A 25,329-nucleotide genomic window follows, 5' to 3' on the forward strand; every position below is an offset into this window, starting at 1 on the left:
ATTCTGAAAATGTCCTGAAATTTTGAAAGACTGAAACTGCTGTTCAAATTTTTAACAATGTTCCCCCTAGGGGATGGAGGAAATGGGAGGCTGTGAAACTGAACATAGATCTAAAACCACTCTAGACACTAACAGAATGTGCACTGAAAATTTGGTATCAATCCAACCTTTCTCACAAGTAATTCCCAAAACTGCATCACATAAAAACAATGCAGTACCTAAACAATGAAGGAAAAAAAAAAAAAAAAAAAAAACAAGATGTCAAGGAAAAAATGACACAGAGTTAATACACCAATATAATGTAAATATAGTAATGAAAAAAATCACAAATATTAATTAGGGGAAACAATAAGGAAAAAATTATAGCAAAATGTTCAACAATAAAACTAATAAAAAAAATTAGCAATTATTAATTTTATTTTATTTAGTAGATATATTATGCGAGATACTTCAATCTGCCTAAATGTATTGGAATAAGTCGGAGGGAAACACCACGTGGAACAAAATTTTTTAATAAACTACATGATTATTATTTTTATCAGCATATTAGGGAAAATACTAGGAATAAGAACATTCTAAAACTCATCATCAAATCAGACAACATCACAGGGCTTAAAGTACAGGGACCATTGGGAGGTAGCGATCACACGGTCGCTAGTTAAGACAAAGAAAGACGTTGCAATAGTTAAGGGCAAAGGCAAGGGTTTCCATTTCAGAAAAGGGGAATTACATGGCACCTATTAATTGGGCAGACTGCAGAGGGAGGGTAAATACATTAGAACCATGGAATACCTTCAAAGAAGCAATAATTGTATGAATGCACATATACTGTTATTTGTAGAAGAATAAGAAAAATTTACCTCAATATGATATGTAGAACACTTCCTAACGACACTCTCCAGCAAATACATGAAAATAAAATTAATGCAAATTTTGAAAAAAGACTTTCTTTCATGAAGCTGGCAGGGCTTTTCGACCATATATCTTGATCACAGGAATGGAAATTAAAGAGTATATGTGAGTCAGAATCTTCAATAGAGAGATTGTCTTCTTGCATGCGCGTAAAAGACCACGAACCGGAGATTATATAAATGACAAGGAATGTTAATAGAAGTCTCATGTAATTTAATTTCGATGGTTTCTGCAATTAATAGTCTAGTATAATTACGTTGGACACCAAGCATTTTGGCCTCATTGAATAAAAATGTATGGTTTTCACTGATGGCATGAAAGGCCAATTCTGACAATGCTGAATGAGAAGCATGGACTGAGGATGTGTGCTGTTTTAATCTAACATCCAGCATACACTGTGTCAAGCCCTGATAAGACAAGCACAATCACTGTAAGAAATGGTGTATACCAGGTCATTGATTTGTGTCGCAAAAGGACTGAGCAATTGTTCAGTATAGCATGTAATTTCCATATTGGTCTGGCCACAATTTTAAATTTGGTATCTTTGAAGAATCTGTTAAGCTGTTTGTGCCACTGTTCGCCGTATGGGACAGAAATAAAGTATTTTTTGATGTTACTATTGTTGGTTGGTGTAGTTTTTTGTATCCTATCTTTAGCTTGTATCCTAATTTGGTTTATTGTAGAAAGGGGGCAACCCTGTTTAAGAATCTACTGGTTAATATCTGTATTTCTGAGTCTGTCTTGATCACAGGAATTTATTGTAGCAAGGGGATAAAACAGGGGTTACCCCCTTGCTACAATGAACCAAATGAGGGTATGATATGCATCCCCTCCCCATACACGTTCAAACATTCATAAGAGCTCTTATGAATGTTTGTCACTTCTGGTCTTTAAAAGGATGTCGCCTGAGCGGAGCCATGTCACTGATTTAGGAGGGATTGCCAACCTTTCCTAACTCTTCTGGATAAAGGCTGACATTTTCCCTATAGGTTTCTCTTTGTCTTATTATCAGACAATAAGATGTTGGACCTCATATAACATCTGTTTTCTGTCTTCTTGCAGAGGTGACATTAGCAGGTTTAACATCCAATTTTTCCAGTAGGGACCATGTTGGGGCCACAAAAGAGAAGTTAAGATTGTCAGGATTTATAGTTTGTTTTGTATTAGTTCAGTGCCCAAGTTTCCCCACCCACCATGGAGTCCACTACCCAGAAAACAATAAATGTGCTCGGAAGTGGGATTCCACGGCTACCCAGACACCATATCTACATCAGCACTAGTCCAAATGCTGTTCCTTCGACCGTGAAGGTAAGGGCATTGCATTGACATGGTTGATTCTTCCAGGCAAACCCCACCAGCCGATTGATCCTGGGTAAGCCATCCCAGGACCACCTGTCTTTTTGAAGTGGGGATCAAAGTGGTGTATTGAAGCTGTGTCCCTCAACCACCAGATTCCCATTTCCAAGTTTCCACAGGTCACATAAGGCAAACATGGAAGTTTGCTATGATGTCAGCCTGGAATCTAGGCTATGGGTGTTGGATCCCAGTGATGCTAATATGGAGAACCAGCAGCATCACTAGGAGGTCTGCTCAACCACATAGAGATACTTATGTTTAGGGGTTGGAAAACTGTATCCAAATATGGAGACCTCATCTTAAAAGATGAGGACATTGAGCTTCTCGAAAGTGTTCGAGGAGGGGCAACTGACATTGTGAGATTGGCAAAAGGGCAACCATACAAGGAAAGACTGATTTTGTGTGTCACAGAGCTTGGCAACCAGGAGCCTCCGAGGAGACTGAATGAGATTTATAAGGTTCTGGGAGAGGTTCGTAAAACGAATGAAGATGAAATTTTCACTGTTATAAAGAATTCCAAAACTAGGGGCCATAAATTCAACTTACAAGCGGAAGCAGTTTAGACTACATTGTAGTCTAAACTAGTGAGTTTTTGATTACTGAAACAAGTTGTCTCTACAGGCAGTTGAGGCTGACATTTTGAAGAAATTCAAGGGTCAATTGAATAGTTAGCTACGTAAGGAAGGAAGCTCATAATTTGTATTCTTATCTACTTCTTTTTTTTTGCTCAGTGCAGCAAAAGCTTGTGGCTTCCTTGCACTATATGGCTGATACTAATACTTGCAGATACAAGAAACAGATCACAAATTATATATGTAGAACACTTTTTTTTTTTTTATTTTAGAATAAAATAAATGGAAAAATGAAAAATAATGAAGAGTTGCAACTTATAATAATAATTATAATAATAATTAATAATAATAATTATGCTATTATTATTATTATTATTATTATTAACCATATGGTGCAAGGAAGCCTGAGGCTTTTGCTGCACCAGCCAAAAACGTTTTTTTGAATTACCCTGAGAGAGAGAGAGAGAGAGAGTCAGAAGTTTTTTTTTTTTTTTTTTTTTTTGATTTGGTAGTTGTTGGCGCATCGGCTTCTGTGGCCATAATGCACCTCCCAAGGTTTTTGCAGTACTTGATCCAAGCCCGAGGCGGGAATCGAACCCGCGACCTTTGGGTTGCCGGGCAGGTACTTTACCCACTCGGCTAAGAGTCAGAAGTAGAAGGGAATCACCAAGAAAGAGAAGAATGATGATATCCAACTCAGGACCCTGGGTATGCCAAGCCCATACTCACCAGACATGAGCTTCTGGTTGTATGATAAAACAATGCAAATAAATATTTGGCACATATGACAATATCATTGTCTGATTGCATCATTTTTTCCCACTATTTAAATTGAAAGATCACATCTGCATACAGAAAATTAATCAAATAAAGTCAAAAAATAATGGCCAAATATATGAAAGATAATCCAATTATATACACAGTCAGTTTTCACTTTACAAATTCCCAGTTTTTTTTTTTTCCAAAGTATCATGTATTAACAAATTCAAAAATATAAACATTAATTGCAAAAAATGAATGTTAAACATTCATAAATACTGCATTTCAAACCATGTGCATAGCTATACAATACAGTGTACCCAGCTTTACGATATTAATCTGTTCCAGAGACACCACTGTATAGCGAAAATATCGTAACATGAACCCAATAACACATTATTTTTTGGTAATTTGTTCCACAACCTTGGAAGTTGAATTTTTCGCTACATAACTCTCTAAAAGGTTGTTTTTATAGTGTAAATTGTATTAGTTATCAATTCAAATCAATAAAATGTCTTACACTTTCATCGTTATCACATGTTCTGTTATAAGAATGAATTTTGAATGTATTTGTGACACTTTTCTAAAGCATATTTCTGGAGGTCACGACCATAAAACAATAAAAACAATTTTCACTCTCCAGTTTATAGGGCTTTTCTGTTACTGCAAGCAATTATAAATGGGTAGTAAACTCTATGTTATTGCATTTGCAAAAATACCGATAGCTGGAACTGTGTGGTTTTTTTGCATTATTATGGTGAAATGTGCTTTACTTTTACTGAAATCTTCGATCGTGTAAAAAAAAACATAAATAAATTTCCAGAATCGTCTCTTCATTCTTTTTTTTAAGCTTCATAAACTTGTTACTCCACGCAAATCGTGTTAGTTGCAATGTGTGCATTCCGTTAAAAAATATCTATGCATCTATTGAAATTTATAAAGAAAATAGAAGATTATCTTGGAACTAAACACCTGTCAAAGCATTTCTGAAGAATACGACTCCTTGTGCAACAAACCAACAGTGCCGAGCCAATAATAAGTGATAAACGAGTGTGCATTTAGTCAATGATGAAGAATAGACATTCTTTAAAATTTGTAAGTCATAAATAATTTCTTTATTATTATAATTTGCTTGATTTTACAGGCTATGTTTTAATTTCTTTGGATAAATCAATAATTGTTTAAACAAATTAATTAGCTAACTAATTTCATTGTTGAGAACGTAACCCCTATTTTTAACATTATGTCTATGGGATTTAATTCCCGCTTTACGAGCGCTAGGAATGAATTAACTTGTAAAGTCGAGAACTACCTGTATAGACAACAGAAAAGTTGCAGCAGTGGGGTAGAAGGGCGACTGCTGAATTTCTACTGGTTTCTATTCATTAAAATTGAATGCTCAAAAAATCTTTCAAAAAGACTCAAATACAGCGGATTCCAGTTATTTGGGCTACCAGTTAATTAGAACAGCCGTTTATTTGGGACAAATCTTCAAGAACAGAACATAATCGAGAAACTAGGCAGGTTTTCTTCGCTTAATTGGGACAACGTGCAGTTTCATTGGGGCAGGAGACCCCAGCACTCGAGATTACCCTACGACTGTCTCCAACCATAAAACATTAAAAACAATTAGCAATTTTCGATTTATTGGGCTTTTCTGTTAGTTGTTTGTTTGTTATTTGGTTTTTAGGAGCATTAGCAACTAAGGCCATATTGCTCCGGGGATATACGGTGGTCATTCCCTGACCTTTCCGCATCTTCCGTATTTGGTGGTCACGGGCTCGATTTCTGTTAGTGAAATCTATTATAAATGGATAGTAAACTCGATCTTATTGAATTTACGATAATACCAACAACTAGAATTCTGTGGGTTTTTACAAAATTCTTCCCTTCCATGAAATCATCAAACATAAAAATAAAACAAATACATTTTCAGGATCTTCTCTTCATTCCTATTTTTTAAGCTTCATAACTTGTTACTCCATTCTCACTTGCGCGTATGTGTTAGCTGCAATTTGTGTGGGCCGTGTTCTTTGTTGTTGATTGCTTATCTTTTTTTACTGTTTTAAATTTTAACCCCTCCCCCAAATGTCAGTGAACAAAAATATCAACTAGTTAATATGTACATATTACAGTATGTATTAATTAAGCAATGCGTGTAAGCATAAATTTATTCTTTAAATATTCTTTTAAAGAATATTTAAAAATATTCTTTTTTGAAAATATTTGCTGAAAATGTTCTTCCGATTTTCAAGTATCATTTACTTTTTTAATTGGTAAGGTGATAAAGTGTAAATTTGTGCTTAATATATATTTACTTTTATAGCCTGTGGATACATTCGTCACTTAAAAGAATCATTGTTTAATAGAATTAAAATTCAATTCACAAACATGATCACAATGACCAGCACTTACTACATATCGTATAGTGAACGGTACTTTACTACAGTGAGTACATCATAAAGTGATTTGATTGTACGGAGAATCAATCGTAAAGTGGGAATCCACTGTATTTTTAACTATTTACATGTAACTTGCATAACTGGGGCAGCTGCTTAATCGGGCCAAAATGTGTCCTAATGTGTCCCAAATAACCAGAATCCACCATATAAAATTTTGTAAAAACAATATATACATTCATTAAGAGTGGAGTTACATGCAGACAAACATGAAGACAACACTTGCTTTACAAATATGCAAACATGCCTAACAGCGAATTAAATGTAGTAAAACATATAAATCTAATTTTTCTGAAATGCTGCCTGTTCAATGATATTCTTACTTGCAGTGTGGTGTTATCATCAGTATTGAGAATACAATGGGTGGCTGCTGTAAAAGCCTGAGTAACAAGCATTTCAGGAATGGGATCACTGCTATTGCGAACAACTGTTTGGAGAACATCTAGAACAACCTAGGGAAGAAATTCAAGAAAGATGAGTAATGTTACTGAATTACCATCATTAATTGATGACTTTTTTTCCTTTCAAATTAATGACTACTTAATGTATAAATATAGCGCAAATGCATCAGAAATACATAGCTATATCTGAATAAATCAGAATATTGGTAAAGCGGCATCGTTTTAAGTTATATCTCATATTGTGAATACCTTCACAACGAGTTGCCATGATATTGCACTACTTCGAATAAGTAACGCTTCACCTGAGGAGAAGACTAATGTTACTTATTCTCAGATGGATACCACCACCCAGACGGCACCGTTTCAGGGCTATTTGGCCCTTCTTCGGTGGGTGGGTAGGTACCCGAGTGATGCAATGATGGCAAAACAGTTATGAAGTATAACTCCACAATATGAGAGATGCCTGATGGTGTATCATGTATTTAGACTCAAGCGTTTAGGGCATAAGCCTCAAGCTATGAAGGAGTCTAGACTATGTATAAATATAGCGCAAATGCATCAGAAATACATAGCTATATCTGAATAAATCAGAATATTGGTAAAGCGGCATCGTTTTAAGTTATATCTCATATTGTGAATACCTTCACAACGAGTTGCCATGATATTGCACTACTTCGAATAAGTAACGCTTCACCTGAGGAGAAGACTAATGTTACTTATTCTCAGATGGATACCACCACCCAGACGGCACCGTTTCAGGGCTATTTGGCCCTTCTTCGGTGGGTGGGTAGGTACCCACCCACCGAAGAAGGGCCAAATAGCCCTGAAACGGTGCCGTCTGGGTGGTGGTATCCATCTGAGAATAAGTAACATTAGTCTTCTCCTCAGGTGAAGCGTTACTTATTCGAAGTAGTGCAATATCATGGCAACTCGTTGTGAAGGTATTCACAATATGAGATATAACTTAAAACGATGCCGCTTTACCAATATTCTGATTTATTCAGATATAGCTATGTATTTCTGATGCATTTGCGCTATATTTATACATAGTCTAGACTCCTTCATAGCTTGAGGCTTATGCCCTAAACGCTTGAGTCTAAATACATGATACACCATCAGGCATCTCTCATATTGTGGAGTTATACTTCATAACTGTTTTGCCATCATTGCATCACTCGGGTACCTACCCACCCACCGAAGAAGGGCCAAATAGCCCTGAAACGGTGCCGTCTGGGTGGTGGTATCCATCTGAGAATAAGTAACATTAGTCTTCTCCTCAGGTGAAGCGTTACTTATTCGAAGTAGTGCAATATCATGGCAACTCGTTGTGAAGGTATTCACAATATGAGATATAACTTAAAACGATGCCGCTTTACCAATATTCTGATTTATTCAGATATAGCTATGTATTTCTGATGCATTTGCGCTATATTTATACATAGTCTAGACTCCTTCATAGCTTGAGGCTTATGCCCTAAACGCTTGAGTCTAAATACATGATACACCATCAGGCATCTCTCATATTGTGGAGTTATACTTCATAACTGTTTTGCCATCATTGCATCACTCGGGTACCTACCCACCCACCGAAGAAGGGCCAAATAGCCCTGAAACGGTGCCGTCTGGGTGGTGGTATCCATCTGAGAATAAGTAACATTAGTCTTCTCCTCAGGTGAAGCGTTACTTATTCGAAGTAGTGCAATATCATGGCAACTCGTTGTGAAGGTATTCACAATATGAGATATAACTTAAAACGATGCCGCTTTACCAATATTCTGATTTATTCAGATATAGCTATGTATTTCTGATGCATTTGCGCTATATTTATACATAGTCTAGACTCCTTCATAGCTTGAGGCTTATGCCCTAAACGCTTGAGTCTAAATACATGATACACCATCAGGCATCTCTCATATTGTGGAGTTATACTTCATAACTGTTTTGCCATCATTGCATCACTCGGGTACCTACCCACCCACCGAAGAAGGGCCAAATAGCCCTGAAACGGTGCCGTCTGGGTGGTGGTATCCATCTGAGAATAAGTAACATTAGTCTTCTCCTCAGGTGAAGCGTTACTTATTCGAAGTAGTGCAATATCATGGCAACTCGTTGTGAAGGTATTCACAATATGAGATATAACTTAAAACGATGCCGCTTTACCAATATTCTGATTTATTCAGATATAGCTATGTATTTCTGATGCATTTGCGCTATATTTATACATAGTCTAGACTCCTTCATAGCTTGAGGCTTATGCCCTAAACGCTTGAGTCTGACTACTTAATTTAAATTAATATTTAGATTAAATGAATAAAAATTTTAATAAAAATCGAAATCAGTTCAAAAAGATTGCCTGCTAGACAAAAATGTCATCGATGCCAACATGGATGTAAGAAACAATACATTGTTATATAATTATCAGCTAGTGGCGAGGAATGACACAATCTAGGAAACTTTGCATTCAGTTATTAATTAAGCTTCATCTTTTATGAGGAAGCATAACTAATAACTAAATATAAACTTTCCTTCCATTGAGGAAAGTGAAAGAAAGTTCTGAAATGCATTGGACATTTACTTACAGTAGTTTCAGGAAATTTTTATTAACTGTATTACAAACTACTTTTCAGGGCTCCAACAGTCTGACAATTTTAGCATGCATCCGTTGTTAAATGAATATTATTGCAGTGCATGAATACACACTATCTCAAATGGGACTATCTCATTTCTGCTGCTAAGTAAACTTAAATTTTTATTTGGCATATAAAATTTTTGTCATTCTTTGCCACTGTCAAATATATCTTTCGTGCAATACAGATATCCCTTGAGTTTCATAAAAAAATAGATTTCTAGTTATTACTGTGCAAGTTAAAAACATTTTATTTCAAATAAATCTCCACCAAATACAAATGTAATGAGGGTAGGAATCCACACTTATACTTCTTTTACAAGAACTGGAGATTTTTTAAATAATCATGTTTAATTAGAATATGTTTATAATAACACACAAAAATAAGCTTAAATTTATGTGTATGCAGATATTAATTGCAACAATAACTGCTCATGCAATAATAACAGTTATGTTTTTAACAAGCATGCAAAAGTATTACTAATAAATCACAAAAAAGAGGCAACGGAAAAAGTATGTATGCGCAGTGCAAACAATACAAGTGATGTTTGAACACTGGCAGATACAAGTGCCATTAGTGAACCGTGGATAATCACATGATAATCATAAGAAATGGTCTTGTGATGTATCAAATACAGATTACTGTAAATTTTACATGTGTCTCATCTCAAAAAATTTTGCTAAAAGCAATTTATGTACCTCTGAAAAGATGCATCCTGGACTCGTGTTACTATAATAATGCCAGTATAAAATATTACCTATAAAATATGGCAATGACAACTACCATAAGCTACCATCAGCAAGTTGACAAGCTTGTCAGTCAAAGTTACAATACCAACTTCAACTGACTGGTCTGTAATATAATCTGATCAAGCAACTCTACATCTTTCATAAATGAGGCCTCCAGAACTGTACACAGTACTCAAGGCGTGGCCAGTCATTGCCTTATATATATTGCTTGAACCCTTGAATGGGTTCAGTAGACTCAATTCTGATGGGGCATAAATTCAAATAAAGGAAAGACAGTCATTGAATAGGTGTGCAGAAATTTGCCTTTAGCCAGCAGGTTGTTGATTGTTGAAACAAACTTCGGTCTGTTGTTGTGGAAGCTGATAGCTTAAATAAATTCAAGGAGGAACTGGACAAATGTTTAGAGGGAATGGATGTGTGAAATGGTTTTTTTTTGGGTGATGTTACATAAGCTTGCTTTCTTGCATCATATGCCTCTACTAATGTTAATACATAGGTGAGTAGTTTTAATTGCACTATGCACTCTTGCTCCTGACCACTTGGCTACGTCATGCCTTTATACTTCTATACTAGCAGAGGCATTTGATGCAAGAAAGCAACCTTATGCAGCATCAGCCAAAAAAAAAAAAAAAAAAAACACTTCCACTTCACCCCTCTGTTCGTTCAAAATACCTGTCCAGCTGAGCCTTAAACTTATTTAGGCTATCAACTTCCACGACAAGGGATGGAAGTCTGTTCCACCAACCAACCACCCGCTGACTAAAGGCAAATTTCCACACGTCTATCCTACATCTGTCTTTCCTCAATTTGAATTTATGCCCTCTCAGATGATTATTCTGAGGGAGAGGAAGAATCCCATCAGCATTGAGCATGCTCAAACCATTCAAGGCCTTATACACCTCTATCAGATCACCTCGCTGGTGCCTAGTCTCCAGACACTGTAATTTGCAAAACTTAAGCCTTTCTTCATAAGAGCACCCCTTTGTTCCATTCACTAACCTTGTTGCCCTTCTCTATACTCGTTCCAGCAGCTCTACATCCTTCTTGAAATGAGGCCTCCAGACCAGTATACAGTACTCTAGGTGTGACCTGACCATTACCTTATACAAGGGAATAATCACCTCCTTATCCCTGCTAGAAAAATTCTTATATATCATTGACAATACACCATGAGCTACTCTTGCAGCCCGTCTGCACTGCTCAGAGAACTTCATATCTGCCTGCACAACCACCCCCAGGTCCCTTTCATTCTCTACCACTGTCAGTGTAGTACCACAGAGTTGATACGTTGCTCTGGGGTTGCTGTTTCCCATGTGTAGTACTTTACATTTGTCAATGCTAAACTTCATTTGCCACTTCTCAGCCCATCTGCTCAACCTTTCCAGATCCTGTTGCAGCAGCATAGTGTCAGTAGTGTCCTTGACAACCCTGCCTACCTTTGTATCGCCTGCAAACTTCGACATTAGGCTTGATATACCCTCATCAATATCATTTATGAATACAGAAAACAATAATGGACCCAACACTGAGCCCTGAGGGACTCCACTAATAACATTAGTCCACAACGAGCAGTGTCCATTGATTACCACTCTCTGTCTTCTCCCCCTCAGCCACCCCTTTATCTACAGCAGCAATTTGCCTCCAATGTCACACTGCTCCAATTTGTGCAGCAGTCTTCCATGTGCAACAGTATCAAAAGCCTTTCTAAGATCCAAGTATATAATATCAAAGTTATTCCCTGCATCCAGTTCCTTTGGGACTGCATCATAGTATCCAATCAAATTGGTCAGGCATGACTTCCCCTTAACAAAACCATGCTCTGTCCGAGCTATAGCTGAAGTCTTGTCTAGATGATCCTGCAGTGCTTCTTTAACTAGTGCCTCCATTAATTTTCCAGGAACAGAAGTTAAACTAGCAGGTCTATAATTACTTGTGTCAGCCTTTGATCCTCCTTTGTGAATTGGGGTGACATTTGCACATCTCCAGTCTATGGGTACCTCCCCTGAGTCCAAGGAAGCTCTCATAATTATGGCTAAGGGTTTGCTTACTTCCTTTGCTGCCTCCTTTAATATAACTGGATAGATCCCATCCACCACGGGTGCCTTTCTTGTGTTTATCTTCAACAATTTCTCCTCCACTTTACTCTCAGTTATTATAAGATTCTCTAGCTTACTGCTAGAGTTGAATACACCTCTGGCTTTCCCCTCGCTAAATAACTGCTCATGTGTGAATGTCGATGCAAAATATTCATTTAGTTTGTTAGCTACCTGAGCAGGATCATCAACAGTTGACCCATCGATATCAAGTGGACCAATCTGATTCATCCTCTTCCTTCTAGAGTTTACATAAGTAAAGAACTCTTTGCTGTTTTTCTTTGCATCCCTTGCCAAAGATTTCTCGTAATCTGCCTTCGCCTGCCTAACCTCCTCTGTAACTTGGTTACAGATCAACTTGTATCTATCATAGGCTTCTGTGTCATGTGTTAATTTGTATGTATCCCATGCATGTTTCTTCTCTGCCATATGCCTCATCAGTTCATCTGACATCCATTTAGGCCAAAACCTTGAACAATATTTCTTAGTTGGTATGTAAAGCCTAGTAGCTTCAAAGATAAGTTCTTTGAATGCTTCCCATTTTGCATTTGCTGTTGGTAACATCATCAGTTGGTCCCACTGTATAGAATTTAAATACTGTCTCAGTCCATCATAGTTGCCTTTACGAAAGCAATAACCCTTCCCTTTACCCCTAATGGTAGTTACCTCTTTGAGTAAATCCCACTTCAGCACACTGTGATCACTGCCACCTAGTGGTTCATTTATCTGCAGATTCTTAATGCATGAAGAATCACTGCTGATAATCAAATCAAGAGTATTCCTCCCTCTAGTTGCCTCCCGAACATGCTGATGTAGAAAACAATCATCCAATAAAGCCACAAAAGCCTTGCTAGTGTGTGAGTGACCAGCCCCCAAATTCCAGTCAATATCTGGGAAATTAAAATCTCCCATTATAAGACTCTCTGATTTACTGGCCCACTCTATTTCCCTGTCAGTTTCTTATTATACTCATCGGAGTCATTAGGCCTATAGCACACTCCTACTCTCAATTTTGATCTCCCAATGCTTATGCCACACCAAACTGACTCGACACTGCACTGTCCAGCGACGTCGACTGGCTTCACTTCCTTGGATTTTATGTATTTCTTAACTAATATCATAACCCCTCCTCCCTTCCTATCCAGTCTATCCTTTCTGTAGACGTTGTACTCCCCAAATTCCAGTTCTGCATTCCTTATATCTGTGTGACACCACGTCTCTGATATCCCAACAATATCTGCCTTTGATGTTTTGAGCAATACCTCAAATTCATCAAATTTATTTACTAAACTCCTGGCACTGGTGTACACGCAAGTATACATGCACCTATTTCTATTCTTAGCTACCCTAACACAACCCATGTGTTTACTTGTACCGCAATGACTCCCGACAGTCTCTGAAATATCCTGCATCTTGTTTTTCAGGCTTCTGCTCATTCTAATAGAAGCAGTGCAAGAATCTCTTTCACCTCTGCCAGTGGCTACTGTTAATCTGTTAATTATAGATTTTCTTCTGAGATTAAATAAATGAGATAAAAACATTACACAAGATAAACTATGACTGCACAACTTATATATCCTATAAAATTTAAAATAACAAATAAAGCAATAAAATTCCATAAATAAAGTAAAGCAATAAAATTCTTACAGCTTGCAAACCCAGGGGTATCTTTTGAGAAGGAGAATGAAGAATGGACACAATAGTAGGTAATAATCTTTGCTGTACAGGCACTTGGCATGCAGGATTCCGACAAAGCTCCTTAAATATATCTTGTGCTAAAGACACCAAGACAGGATCTGAAATTTGGATGATAATAACAATTATCACTAAATAAATAATTTTTTCTCAATACAGTTTCATTTTTTTTTTTAAATTTCATTTGTTAACCCTTATCTAGCTGTATAAAACTGTCTGTGAGCTTTAGACACAATACTTAGTGACAATGACTTACTAAGTTTACTAAGTTTTGTACAAAATGGCTCTAGTACAGAGCCATTTTGTACAAAATAAATACATAAATAAATAAATACATTATTGTGCATAATGTATTTATTTATTATTAACAACTTAAATTTAAAATAATCTTTCTGAAGATTCTTTGCCTTTCTTCTTCTTCTGCAAGAAGAGTTACTGTTTTAGTAATCAAGGAAAACTGGATGCATTGCCAACCAATTATTATTAAATCCTTTATTGCATATTGTTAGTAACAGAAGGGCCATATAAAACAAAACAGAAATAGCTGACCAACTAACTACCAGAGGTTAATATAGGAAGTTACAGAAGGTTGTTAAACGAATAACATAAAAAGCTAATCTACAGTAATATCAAACTGGTCACTGGTACATCTAAGTGCCCTATGACCAACTTATGGAGAACAACACTTCACTTTGTAAAATATAAGATATATTATATGAAAAATTCTGATACAGCTATGAAATTAATGACTATAATTTCAGCACTAATGGGAGCCTTCCTCAGTGGTTAGAATAAAGTTAAGTATACAAGGGTGAGTGGTTCAAAAAAGATTTGTATTCACCCAGAAGTAGTTGAGATAGACTTTTTTTTCGATAGCTTGAAATTTCTATAGCAACCACACATATTTTGGTTTTGATCTGACAATACATTTTTTCCCCTGCAGCACTGAATGAAATGAAGTGTCACAATGGATAAAATAGAACTGAATCACATCTCAGTGATTTAGTTCCTCTTTCTGCAAGGGAAAAGATCCAAAACAATCCACAAAAATGGTTGCTGTTTATGCAGAAGACAGCACAGGTTAGTGTTGTTGCCTATTGGTATAAACAATTCAAATGTATGTGGAAAAACCCCGGTGCATGATGAATAAATCCCAGGATGCCCAACAACTGCTGTAACAGAAGAGGTGTTGCAAAAATTGAGGCATTAATCATAGAAGATTGCCGTAATAGCATTGAAGAACTAGCTGCAGAGCTCCAAATTATGGTAGGGTCTATGGAGAACATCACCCATCAACAGTTACATTTGAGTAAAGTGTCTGCTAGATGGATTCCCAGACTTCTGACCTTACCAGATGAAGGAAAGGGCACAATGTGCACATGAAATGTTGATATGCCAGAAAAAGCAGGGTTTTTTTTCACAGCTATCATGATCCCACAGCACCATGATCCCAAAACTAAACACATGTCAAAACAAAGGAAGCATGAAGAATTACCACTCCACAAACAAGCAAAAGTGCAACCAAGTGCTGGCAAAGTGATGCTAAGAATTTTAGGATCAGTATGGTGTAATACTAACAGATTACCTTGGGTGTACTGTGATGGCAAAGTATTATTCTAATACTTCTCATAAAGCTACGTACTGCTGTAAAAGGAAAAAGATGAGGAAAGCTACCAAAAGGTGTGTGTGCCTGCTCCATGATAATACCCCTGTGCATTCCTTGTATGCTGCAGTGGTGTGTGTGCCCACAAATGTGGGTTTGAAACATTGCTGCATACTGCTTACTCCCAGACCTGGCACCTTTGTATTTCTTCTCTTTTCTGGCCTGAAGCCATTCTCCTTTTATCATGAAGAAAGGTCCTTTCTTCAGAGAAAACACTATGCTGCTGATGAAGTCATGCCGAATCATGATTTAAAGGACAGTCAGAAAACTGGCCTGCGGAAGTGTAGAGAGGTGTAAAAAATGCATAATTTTTCTGATGACTATATTGAAAAAGTGTAACACATGGTGTTCATTTCAATCTTCTATCAAAACTACTTCTGGGTGAGTATAAATCTCTTTTGAACCCCCTTCCTCATATTTGTATAGTAAACAAAATTTAAACTATAACTTTATAAAATTAGATTCAATCTTATAATGTTGAATAAACAACTTTAATATCAAACCACAGCAGATTTCCATGGCAGGGTCAAAGAGCAATGAAAACAATTAAACAAAGTCTAACTAAAAAGGGTTATTGTCACATATTGATGACTATTTGTTGCAGGTGGGGGTTGGCTGCTTCTATTAGTCTCTGCATGTGTGGATTTCTGTAAGCATCTAGAGGTTTTGACATTCTGAAGTATGTTCCATTATGACTGTTTACTGGAGAACTCCCTCAGTACCTGAGCTGGAGTCCATTGTATAGCATCCTCCCCACCACCCTCTCCCTCCAAAGTAGCATGAAATTGAAGTTAAGTCATACTTCATATTTACACTATGCATTTCACAGTTAAGAATGGTGAAAAAAAATTGTAAAATTTTACAATTTTTGTCAGATTTTTAACAATTTTCAATTTTTACAAGGTTCTTTACATAAAGCTTAAAATAGTGAGGAAATTAAATATAAGTGAACAAAATGACAGGAAAATTAGTAGAGAGGGTTAAAGAAAGTCTAGAAAGACACTAGCAAATGGGCAACTGCAAGTTTACAGAAATGTGATGAGAATTATGGTACTTTAAATTTTTCAGAATTAACAATATGTATGATAAAGAAAGCAATTATCAGATTAACCCAGAGGTTCCCAACCTTTCTTGGTTCACGGCACCCTTAGTGTCCCAGTAATTTTTTCACGGCACCCGTAGGCCAAAAGAAAAACCTAACACAGTGGTTTTCGACCTTTTTATATATATATATATATGTATATATATGTATATATAACATTTTTTTGCTTTATATAGAGGTACTAAATAAAGATCAGTTACAGATCACCACAAAATTAAAAAGATTTAATTTCCCTTGGTGATTGTAATGTTCAGAACTCCAGCTTTCTAGTTACATGAGACCTACCTAGTTGAGACAATGAGGCTTTTGTGATTACTAATTACCTTACACAGCTTGTTTATATGTCTACCAGGATATCAGACAATCCTAACTGGTGCCTCCGTAGCCAGGTGGGCAGGAGCAGCAGTGCGTAGCACACGCTTCTTGGTCAGACTAGGGTTCGAGCCCGTGACCACCAAATACGGAGGATGCGGAAAGGTCAGGAAATGCCCACCACATATCCCTGGAGCAATATGGCCTTAGTTGCTAATGCTCCTAAAAACCAAATAACAACAACAACAGTCCTAACCAAACACTCAACACTTGTTCTTTTCCTCACCAACAACCCTTCAAAGTACATGGTCAATGTTAGTGGCTCTCTTAGCACCTCAGTTCATATTATGATGGTCTCTTCCTCAATGGTACCTCTCTCTCTTTCTCACAGCCATCCTTGGTCTGTGTTGTTTCTCAATTACAAGAAAGTGAAATGGGATAGTATACATGATTTATATTTCCCTTTTTCTTTGTTGAATGTTTTTATTGTTCCAATCTTAAAAATTTGCTCAGATTGTGTGCAACTGGCTTGTATCCAAATCAACAGCTGTTTTCTGCCTATACCAAAGCTCATAAAAATTGTAAAACAATTATTTATCAATGCCAACTATTTTGTATAGGCAAAGAATAGAAAAATTTGCTTTCTGTTCAAACAGTACATAAGCCTTCAACTGTCTTGCCAAAGTATTGGCCACGACTTCTGTTCATCTATACTTCCATCTCTATTACAGCCTGTTAGTTCAATTGCATCTTTAGCTAAAGATAAAACTGGAAATCGAGGCACCAAACACACTCCTCTCAGTGCCTCCTGTGTTCCTCTAGAAAAAGTATGTTAGAAGAATTTTACACAATCTTGATGCCAATGCCAAAAAAGCTCTGATGATGGCATTTCTACACTTGTTCTCAAAACCTGTGATCCTGTTTTGTGCTGGCTCGTTATACTTTCTTATTCTATTGATGTTTTTCTTCATGAAAATTTGCTCACATCTAGGCAGTTACTCTCTTCAAATACCTGCATGGTACATCCCTTGTGCCAAAATATTTAAATTTTTCGACCCACCTCTATCTGTTGGCATTCTTTCGCCATTCTGTCCGCAAAATCGTCATTCATGATATAAGTGTGGAGGCTACACGTCCAACTCGGGACAGTTTGCAATGCGGGGCAAACAACTTAAATCCGGAACTGTCCCGCATAATCTGGGACGTCTGATCACTTTACACTAAGGTGTCTAACATCGCCACCATCAATGCAGATATGTAGGAGCAAACCCAGTGTTAAATAGAGCATAATTTGGACATTCTTTGTTGCACCAAAAGGAGCACATGTAAGAGTCTGAGACTTTTTTTTTTTTTTTTTTTATTATAAACTGTTTGATTTTCCTTTCCCAATAAAAGTTATTAATATTTTCTAGAGCACTGGGTTTTCCTTTGCAAGACATTTAAAATCAAGGATGTTCAAAAGATACACCCTGTATTCTACGTATAAGTCATTTGTGATGTCTAATAGTGTAGCTAATAAGTGCAATTCTGTGTAATGTAACTGTAGGAGCAGGCCATGGTCCTGGACTAATGCACATGCTCAATACTATACATATTGCACATTCAAGTTTACACACTGCCATAAAAAATGCACTAGACATTGTTAAAGTGAGTGCTGTTGTATTAGCTATTACAATGAACTGGTCAAAAGAAGTCTTGCCTGATAGTCACCATAAGTATAAAAAAAACATTTTTATGTTGTGTATATTTCTGAACTCAAGGTCTGTTTATTGCAGGGTTTCTTGGTGCATCAGCATTTATGCTTATAGCCAGCAACAAAACACAAGCAAACTATAACAGTGTATACTTATTTCATACACACCGAGTGATCACTGAATTAGGACCACCTACCTAATACTTCGTAGGTCCTCCTATTGCCCTCAGTACAACAGCTATCCGACATGGCACTGATTCAACAAGATGTTGGAAGTGTTTGGGAGGTATAGCCAACCAAGCTGTGTATAATGCGCCCAGCAATGCAGGTATAGAGGTGATTAGAGTATCCAGATGTTTGATATGCCTTTCCATGGTGTCCCACAAGTGCTCTATGAGATTGATATCGCTGGAGTTTGGAGGCCAATTGACATGCTGGAAGTCAGAACTGTGTTGCTCAAACCATTCCTGCACAACAAGTTCCCGATGGCTTGGCGCATTGGGAAAAAGTGTGTAACATAGCAGGGTGTACATAGTCAGAAAGCAGTTAACGATAGCAGAGACCACTGATTCGTTGTTCCACATGCACCAAGGGTCCAAGTTCATGCCAGTGAAACATGCCCCACACCATACAACCACCTCCACTGGCCTGCACTTTTGATATCATGCACAATGGATCAAGAGCCTCACGTTGTTGATGCCAAATCCATACATGACCATCCACAGTGTGGAGTAAATAACATGACTCATCTGACTAGCACACCTTCTTCCAGTCTTCTAACAGCCAACTTGTATGCCCTTTGCATCCACGCGAGTCTTTTATGCCGATGAACCTTGGTTAGGAGAGGATGCCATAGGGGTCGTCTGCTGGATAGCCCATACCAGATATTGTTCTGGGTTGGCCCATGTTGTATTGGGTAGTCAACTCTTCAACAGTGATGCACCTGTTCGCCTGTATGAGTCACCGGACCTGGAGCTCACCTCTAACATCAACCTTCCGCTGACCTTTTGCAGTTTTGCCGTCGGGTCATTGTTTGACCATTTTGACGCCAGTTCTGACACACTTTAACTACGGAAACTCTCAAACACCCCACCAGTTCACCCGTTTGGGAAATCGAAGCACCAGGTCATAAAGCACCCACAATCTGTCCTTTATCAAAGTCTGATAAATCCTTCCTTTTACCCATCACGCTCGGAATTTTACTGCCTACTGAACCACTGACGCCTTATCTATGCTACGTAAGTCGACTAACTGCGCACTCTCGTAACTCACGTGTCAATAGGTCGCATTCAGTTTTCATAGGGGTGGTCATAATTCAGTGAATACTCAGTGTAAGTATTGTTTTTGCCCATCTTCTGCAACAGATCATTTTACCTCTACTAATATTGATCTCATTGCTGTATATCAGAATATTGCATTAAACATTCTCTTAATGAACTTATTTTGTACTGAATAATAATTTTTATGTGACAGTTAAACAGAGCATGTTCCGAGTGTTGTGTTAATACTAAGTAAATACATATACACGAACTATGACCAACTTAATTTGAGTGACAGAAAAATGGGTAGGATTGTGGTGAGCAATATTCTAGTTAAAAAAAAATAATACATACCACTGTTATGCTTTAGAAACACTGCTGTAGCTAAAGGCGACACTCTTCCCTCAACTGTGGCAGTAAAGCTTTTATCAACCTTTTAAAAAATAAAAACCCAATACATATACATTATCTATCCAGACTTACTGGAAAAATTATTGGGAATTTATTTAAATGACTGTCATTTATTAGGTTTCATTTGAAAATCTGCAAAGTTATTTCCATTTTCTAATTAAGACAGACCTATAATATTTTAACTCATTTCACAGTTGCCTTACGTTGAATAATACTTCTCAAAAAAGAATTATAATGTTACTTATCAGCAGCGCTTTTTTTTGTAAAAAAATAGGTACCGGTACTCGTTCTTTGCCATCAGAAAAATTGAAAATTAAAAGGATATGAAAAGTCTCTAAAAATATTTTTCCTGATATTGTTACTTTAGTAGTAATGTTTTTAGAATAAGAACAACAAATTAAGTATATTAACACAGTTTATTAAGCATACATTATTCAAGTATATAAAAAAATAAGTAAAATGCGAGTAAAATAAGTAAAAAATAATAACATAAGTAAAAATAATTTCATAATAAAGTTTTTGTAGAATATTCCAAATTTTTATTAAGTTCTCATCCGACACACTATGCCAGGGGTCAGCAACCTTTTTTGAGTGAAGAGCTATTTTTGATCTACTTAAAAAAAAGAGAGAGAGAATCCAAAGAGCCGTGCACCTCAGCTCAAGCTGGGAGGTGGAGGAGGGGTGGGGAAAGGAAAGAGTTTTTTAAGAAATGGAACAGAGTGGGAAGGTGTTTATTAAAAAATATATATTTTTTGAAATATTATTTATTAATAACGAAAAAAACATAACAAACATTCAATTAGGTATAAATTAATGTGACTATTGCCGATGAACTTCTTGAGCGGAGTCTCTCAACATCATGCGAGTATGTCATAATTAAACATGCTGAGCTTTAAACATGCTCACATCGTTCAGATGACGGTTTCTTGATTTATTTTTAATATAGTTCCTGTTCAAAAATATTTGCTGGCAGAAATACGTCGAACCAAAAACTGAGAGAATTCCAAACACAAATATTTTCAAATTCATATATGGGTCCGGTAATCGAGCACAATTTGGTCTGGATTTTAAACTTGTCTATTGCCGTCCATTTGTGTAGAATTGCAAGGGCAGCCTTTTGCCTCTCCAAATCCTCAATTTCAGTTTTAAGGAATTTTAGTCGTGCACTCCACACGTCCTTGATTTTAAGGCCTCTAACTCAATTTCAAATTGTGCTTCATGTGATCTGTAAAGTTAAAGAACCGCAGTTACGTGTTAAAACGAGCTGCATGCAACTCACGAGCCGCAGATTGCCGACCCCTGTACTATGCTGACTTTTTTCTTCCTCTGTGTCGGATGCTGAATGACATTTCCGAAGCAGCCATGAATTGACATATTTTGCTGGATCGAAGCGGGTCAGCGGTGGGCCTACAATTTTAAGAAACAGTAGTGAAGAAACTGTTTTGTCATCAACGAAGCACTGGCGATCAGATTCATTTGTGAAAATCCTCGTTCACATTCACTTGATGAAATTGGTATCATACTCAGAGCATTCATCAAATTCTTCAGTTCTTCTGAAACCTTATCAGTTAGGTATCCCTGAAATCTACGAATTGCATCTCTTTCATTTAACTGTAACCTAATTTACAATTTTCTAACTTCACTTTCACCAAATGTCAACAATTAATGTTTAGAAGGATTAATACCTTCGTTGTCCTCGTTTTCCATCTCTCACCATCAGTATTGTCACTAGTTGTTAAATTTGAATTTTTTTTTTTTTTTGAAACTGTTAAAAATGTCGGCGTCATTCGGATATTCAGGTACTGCAACCATGTAAATAGAGATAGGGAAAATTTAAGGAAAAATGTGGATAACGCACTTCTGCAAAACAACAGATGATTATTTGTCGGGGTAAAAGAAAATCACCTTCTCCTAATTCTCGAACAGGGTGCTTACAGTTGATTCACGAATGTGTCCAACCTACGGCCCGCGAAAAAAATGAACTAAAACAGCATTTTAAATTTTGTTAATTATCAAAAAAATTATCCTTAAATGTTTTTTTCAGTAAATGTAATTGTGTATTGTACTTAATAAAATTTTCGAATATTTTCAATTTTACTTTTACATGCAACAAGATAGGGAAAATGTAACACACTAAAGAAATGTAACTTTGAATTTTTTTGAATATGGCTCTTGTACGGGAAAAAGTTGGACACTACTGCAGTAGAAGGTGGGCCAGAGCCCAGTGGGAATACACCTTGGTCTGCTCACTCTTGACTAGTGCAACTCCTCTGTACGTGGGATAGGGAGTCGGATAGGTTTTACCAGGTACCACTAAGTTGTAGAATGCTTTAGCTCTCTTAATTTGCACAGCAGCACTAATTGCCTGAAGGCCAGAAATGCAAACAGTGTGTACCGAGTTAATTCTCTCCTAATCCATTCGCTATATGAAAATTTTCTTCACTCAACAGAAACTATTATAAATGTAACTTCCAAGGGAAATTCAAAATAATTCACTATAAAAGAACTTCGTTAAACAGCGGTCTGACTGAGTAATTTAGAATTATAAAAATGGTTATACAGTTTTATACAGTAAATAGCTTAACATGTGAAAAAAAGTTACGGAATATTACAAATTTTGAAGAGCACTGCATCCAAATGCCACACGTCACTGTTAATAAAGGTACTGGTACGCCGTACTGTTGCGTGCCGTCCCAAAAAAAAGGCACTGCTTATCAGTAATGTGATTCCACTTTCACATTACTGTGTGGGAAATGTTAGAAAAATTTTCACTATAAAAACAGAACAGAGTCCTTGTAATATGCATTGATCTCTCAAGCAGCAATATTATCAATATAAATGGTCCTGAGCACTAGACTACAAACAAACACTTCTCTATTCAAAGGTTTTCAATAGTGCTTTAATCTTTTATTATTCAAGAGTTCAAAGCCTTTTTTAAACTTGGTAATGGTATTAGTATCAGAAAAATAGTGTTGCAATTTAATTCAGTTAAAATTATTTTCATGATGAATTAAAGTGAAAAATACCAAATTTTGTGTATTCAGTATATAGAGTTTACAATGAAAACAATAAATCTAATACTTTAATTTCCATTTAGTAGTGGTAAATACATTATATGTGCAGATGGCAATAGATCATTAAACCTTTCCCTTTGTGTTTTTTTTTTTTTTTTTTAATGGGAATTCTCCTCCCAGTCTCCTTAAAAGCAGTAGCATTATTTGTTAGGAACATTTCTTTCTAATTACATTTTGAAAAAATTAGATTTGTTCAAATTTCAAGTTCTGACATATTTTATAATTAAAATTCGAGAAAAAGTCAAATCTAAGAAAATAATACTCTATATAAATACCATGTAACAAAGTAGATTCAATAATAATGAAATTTTTAAAAATACACCGAGTTATCTCTTGTATTATATTGTAACAACCGAAAAATAATACAACATAACAAATTAATGCAATCAAATTTTTCACATACTGAGAGAACAATCGTGATGACTTCCATCACTAATGCTAAGACTTCTGATGAAAACTGAGTAGCTAAAGCCAAGAGACCTTCCAAGACTGGTGCCAAGTAAGGTGCAAGTAGAGAAGTCTGCTGTGAATTCTTCAAGTGCTCGCAGAATCTAAAAGGAAGCACACAGTTATAAGTTATACAAATTCTTTTTGGAGAAGAATAAGAGAAATTTACCTCAATATGTATATAGGCAGTTCCCGCTTTACGAGTTTTTTTCCTCCAAGTATCAAGTATTGACAGAATCGAAAATATGAACATTAATTGCAAAAAATGAATGTTAAACATTCATGAATACCACATTCCAAATCACGTGCATAGCTTTACAATTCAGTGTACCTCACTTTACGATATTAGTTCCAGAGACACCATCGTACTGTGAAAATATCGTAACATGAACCCAATAACAGATTGGTTTTTGTTAATTCATTTCAAGACTTCACAAGTAAATTTTTGCTGTATAACTAAGCTATTTATCTCTCTAAAATGTAATTTTTAAGGTCACTCTCATGACCTTAAGGCTATCTAAAAGGTGACGAGTGTGGTTTGTAAGTTATATTAGTTACCAATTCAAATCATTAAAATGCACTACACTTTCATCGTTATCATATGTTCTGTTATAAGAATCATTGTTATAAGAATCAATTTTAAACTCCTCTGTGATATTTTTCTAATATACATTTCTGGATCATAAAACAATAAAAACAATTTACACTTTCCAGTTTATTAGGCTTTCTGTTAGTGCAATCAATTATAAACGGGTAGTAAACTCGATGTTATTGCATTTGCAAAAATACCGATAGCTGGAATTGTGTGGTTTTTTTTTATGTTATTATGGTGAAATGTGTTTCCCCTTTACTGAAATCTTCGATTGTATAAAAAACAAATAAATTTTTAGAATCTTCTCTTCATTCCCGTTTTTTTAAGCTTCATAAACTGGTTACTCAGTGCGAATCATGTTAATTGTAATTTGCGTGTGCCGTTAAAAAATGCTTATGCATAAGCAATCACGAAATTTATAAATAAAAGAGATTATCTTGGAAACAAACGCCTCTTGAAACTTTTCTGAAGAAGACAACTCCTTGTGCAACAAACCAACGAGTGCCGAGCCAATAATGAGTGATCAATGAGTGTGCATTTAGTCGATGATGATGAAGAAGAATAAACATTCTTTAACATTTGAAAGTTGTAAATAATTTCTTTATTATTATAATTTGCTTGATTTTACAGACTACATTCGCATTTCTTTGGATAAATCAATCATTGTTTAAACAAACTAATTAGCTAACTAATTTCATTGTTGATAATGTAACCCCTATTTTTAACATTATGTCTAAGGGAAATAAATTCCCGCTTTGAGTTTTCGTTTTACGAGCGAGCGCTAGGAACGAATTAACTCGTAAAGTCAGGAACTAACTGTACTATCAAATTCTTGTCATACACAAATCTTCAAAAATACTATTAGAATCTGAGTAATCAGAATCTAAACAAATCTCTAATTTCATATTTAGTATATTTTTTGTGTAAGGCATGCTCAAATATTTAGTAATGATTGTGTTGCTCCTTTTCTAAAGATTACCTGGAGTAGGGTGGCATTGGAAAGCAAGTAGCTGTGCAAGGCTGTTGTCAACAAGTATCTTCTATCTCCTCAATTTTCAATTGTATACAGTACTGAAATAGTACAATCCAATACCTTTCATGTTAAGGGTTACCATAATAATAATAATAATAAATGTGGTCATTTATTATTCAA

The 25,329-nt window shown here is 36.1% G+C and overlaps 1 protein-coding gene across 1 annotated transcript in view; it reads right to left on the minus strand.

The window, feature by feature from the left end:
• Ipo9 (Importin 9) overlaps window positions 1–25,329 on the minus strand; it is a 358,080-nt gene that overhangs the window by 78,959 nt on the left and 253,792 nt on the right. The window contains exons 15-18 of the mRNA XM_090372279.1: window positions 23,541–23,688; window positions 20,007–20,085; window positions 13,576–13,724; window positions 6,382–6,510 (exon numbers count right to left, since the gene is read on the minus strand). Coding sequence (XP_090228405.1) covers window positions 6,382–6,510; window positions 13,576–13,724; window positions 20,007–20,085; window positions 23,541–23,688 — 505 coding nt within the window. The remainder of the gene's footprint in view (window positions 1–6,381; window positions 6,511–13,575; window positions 13,725–20,006; window positions 20,086–23,540; window positions 23,689–25,329) is intronic.

This window comes from Mastigoproctus giganteus, chromosome 4, assembly GCF_048544385.1.
Source record: "Mastigoproctus giganteus isolate SK-2022 chromosome 4, ASM4854438v1, whole genome shotgun sequence".
NCBI classification, from domain to species: Eukaryota; Metazoa; Arthropoda; class Arachnida; order Uropygi; family Thelyphonidae; genus Mastigoproctus; species Mastigoproctus giganteus.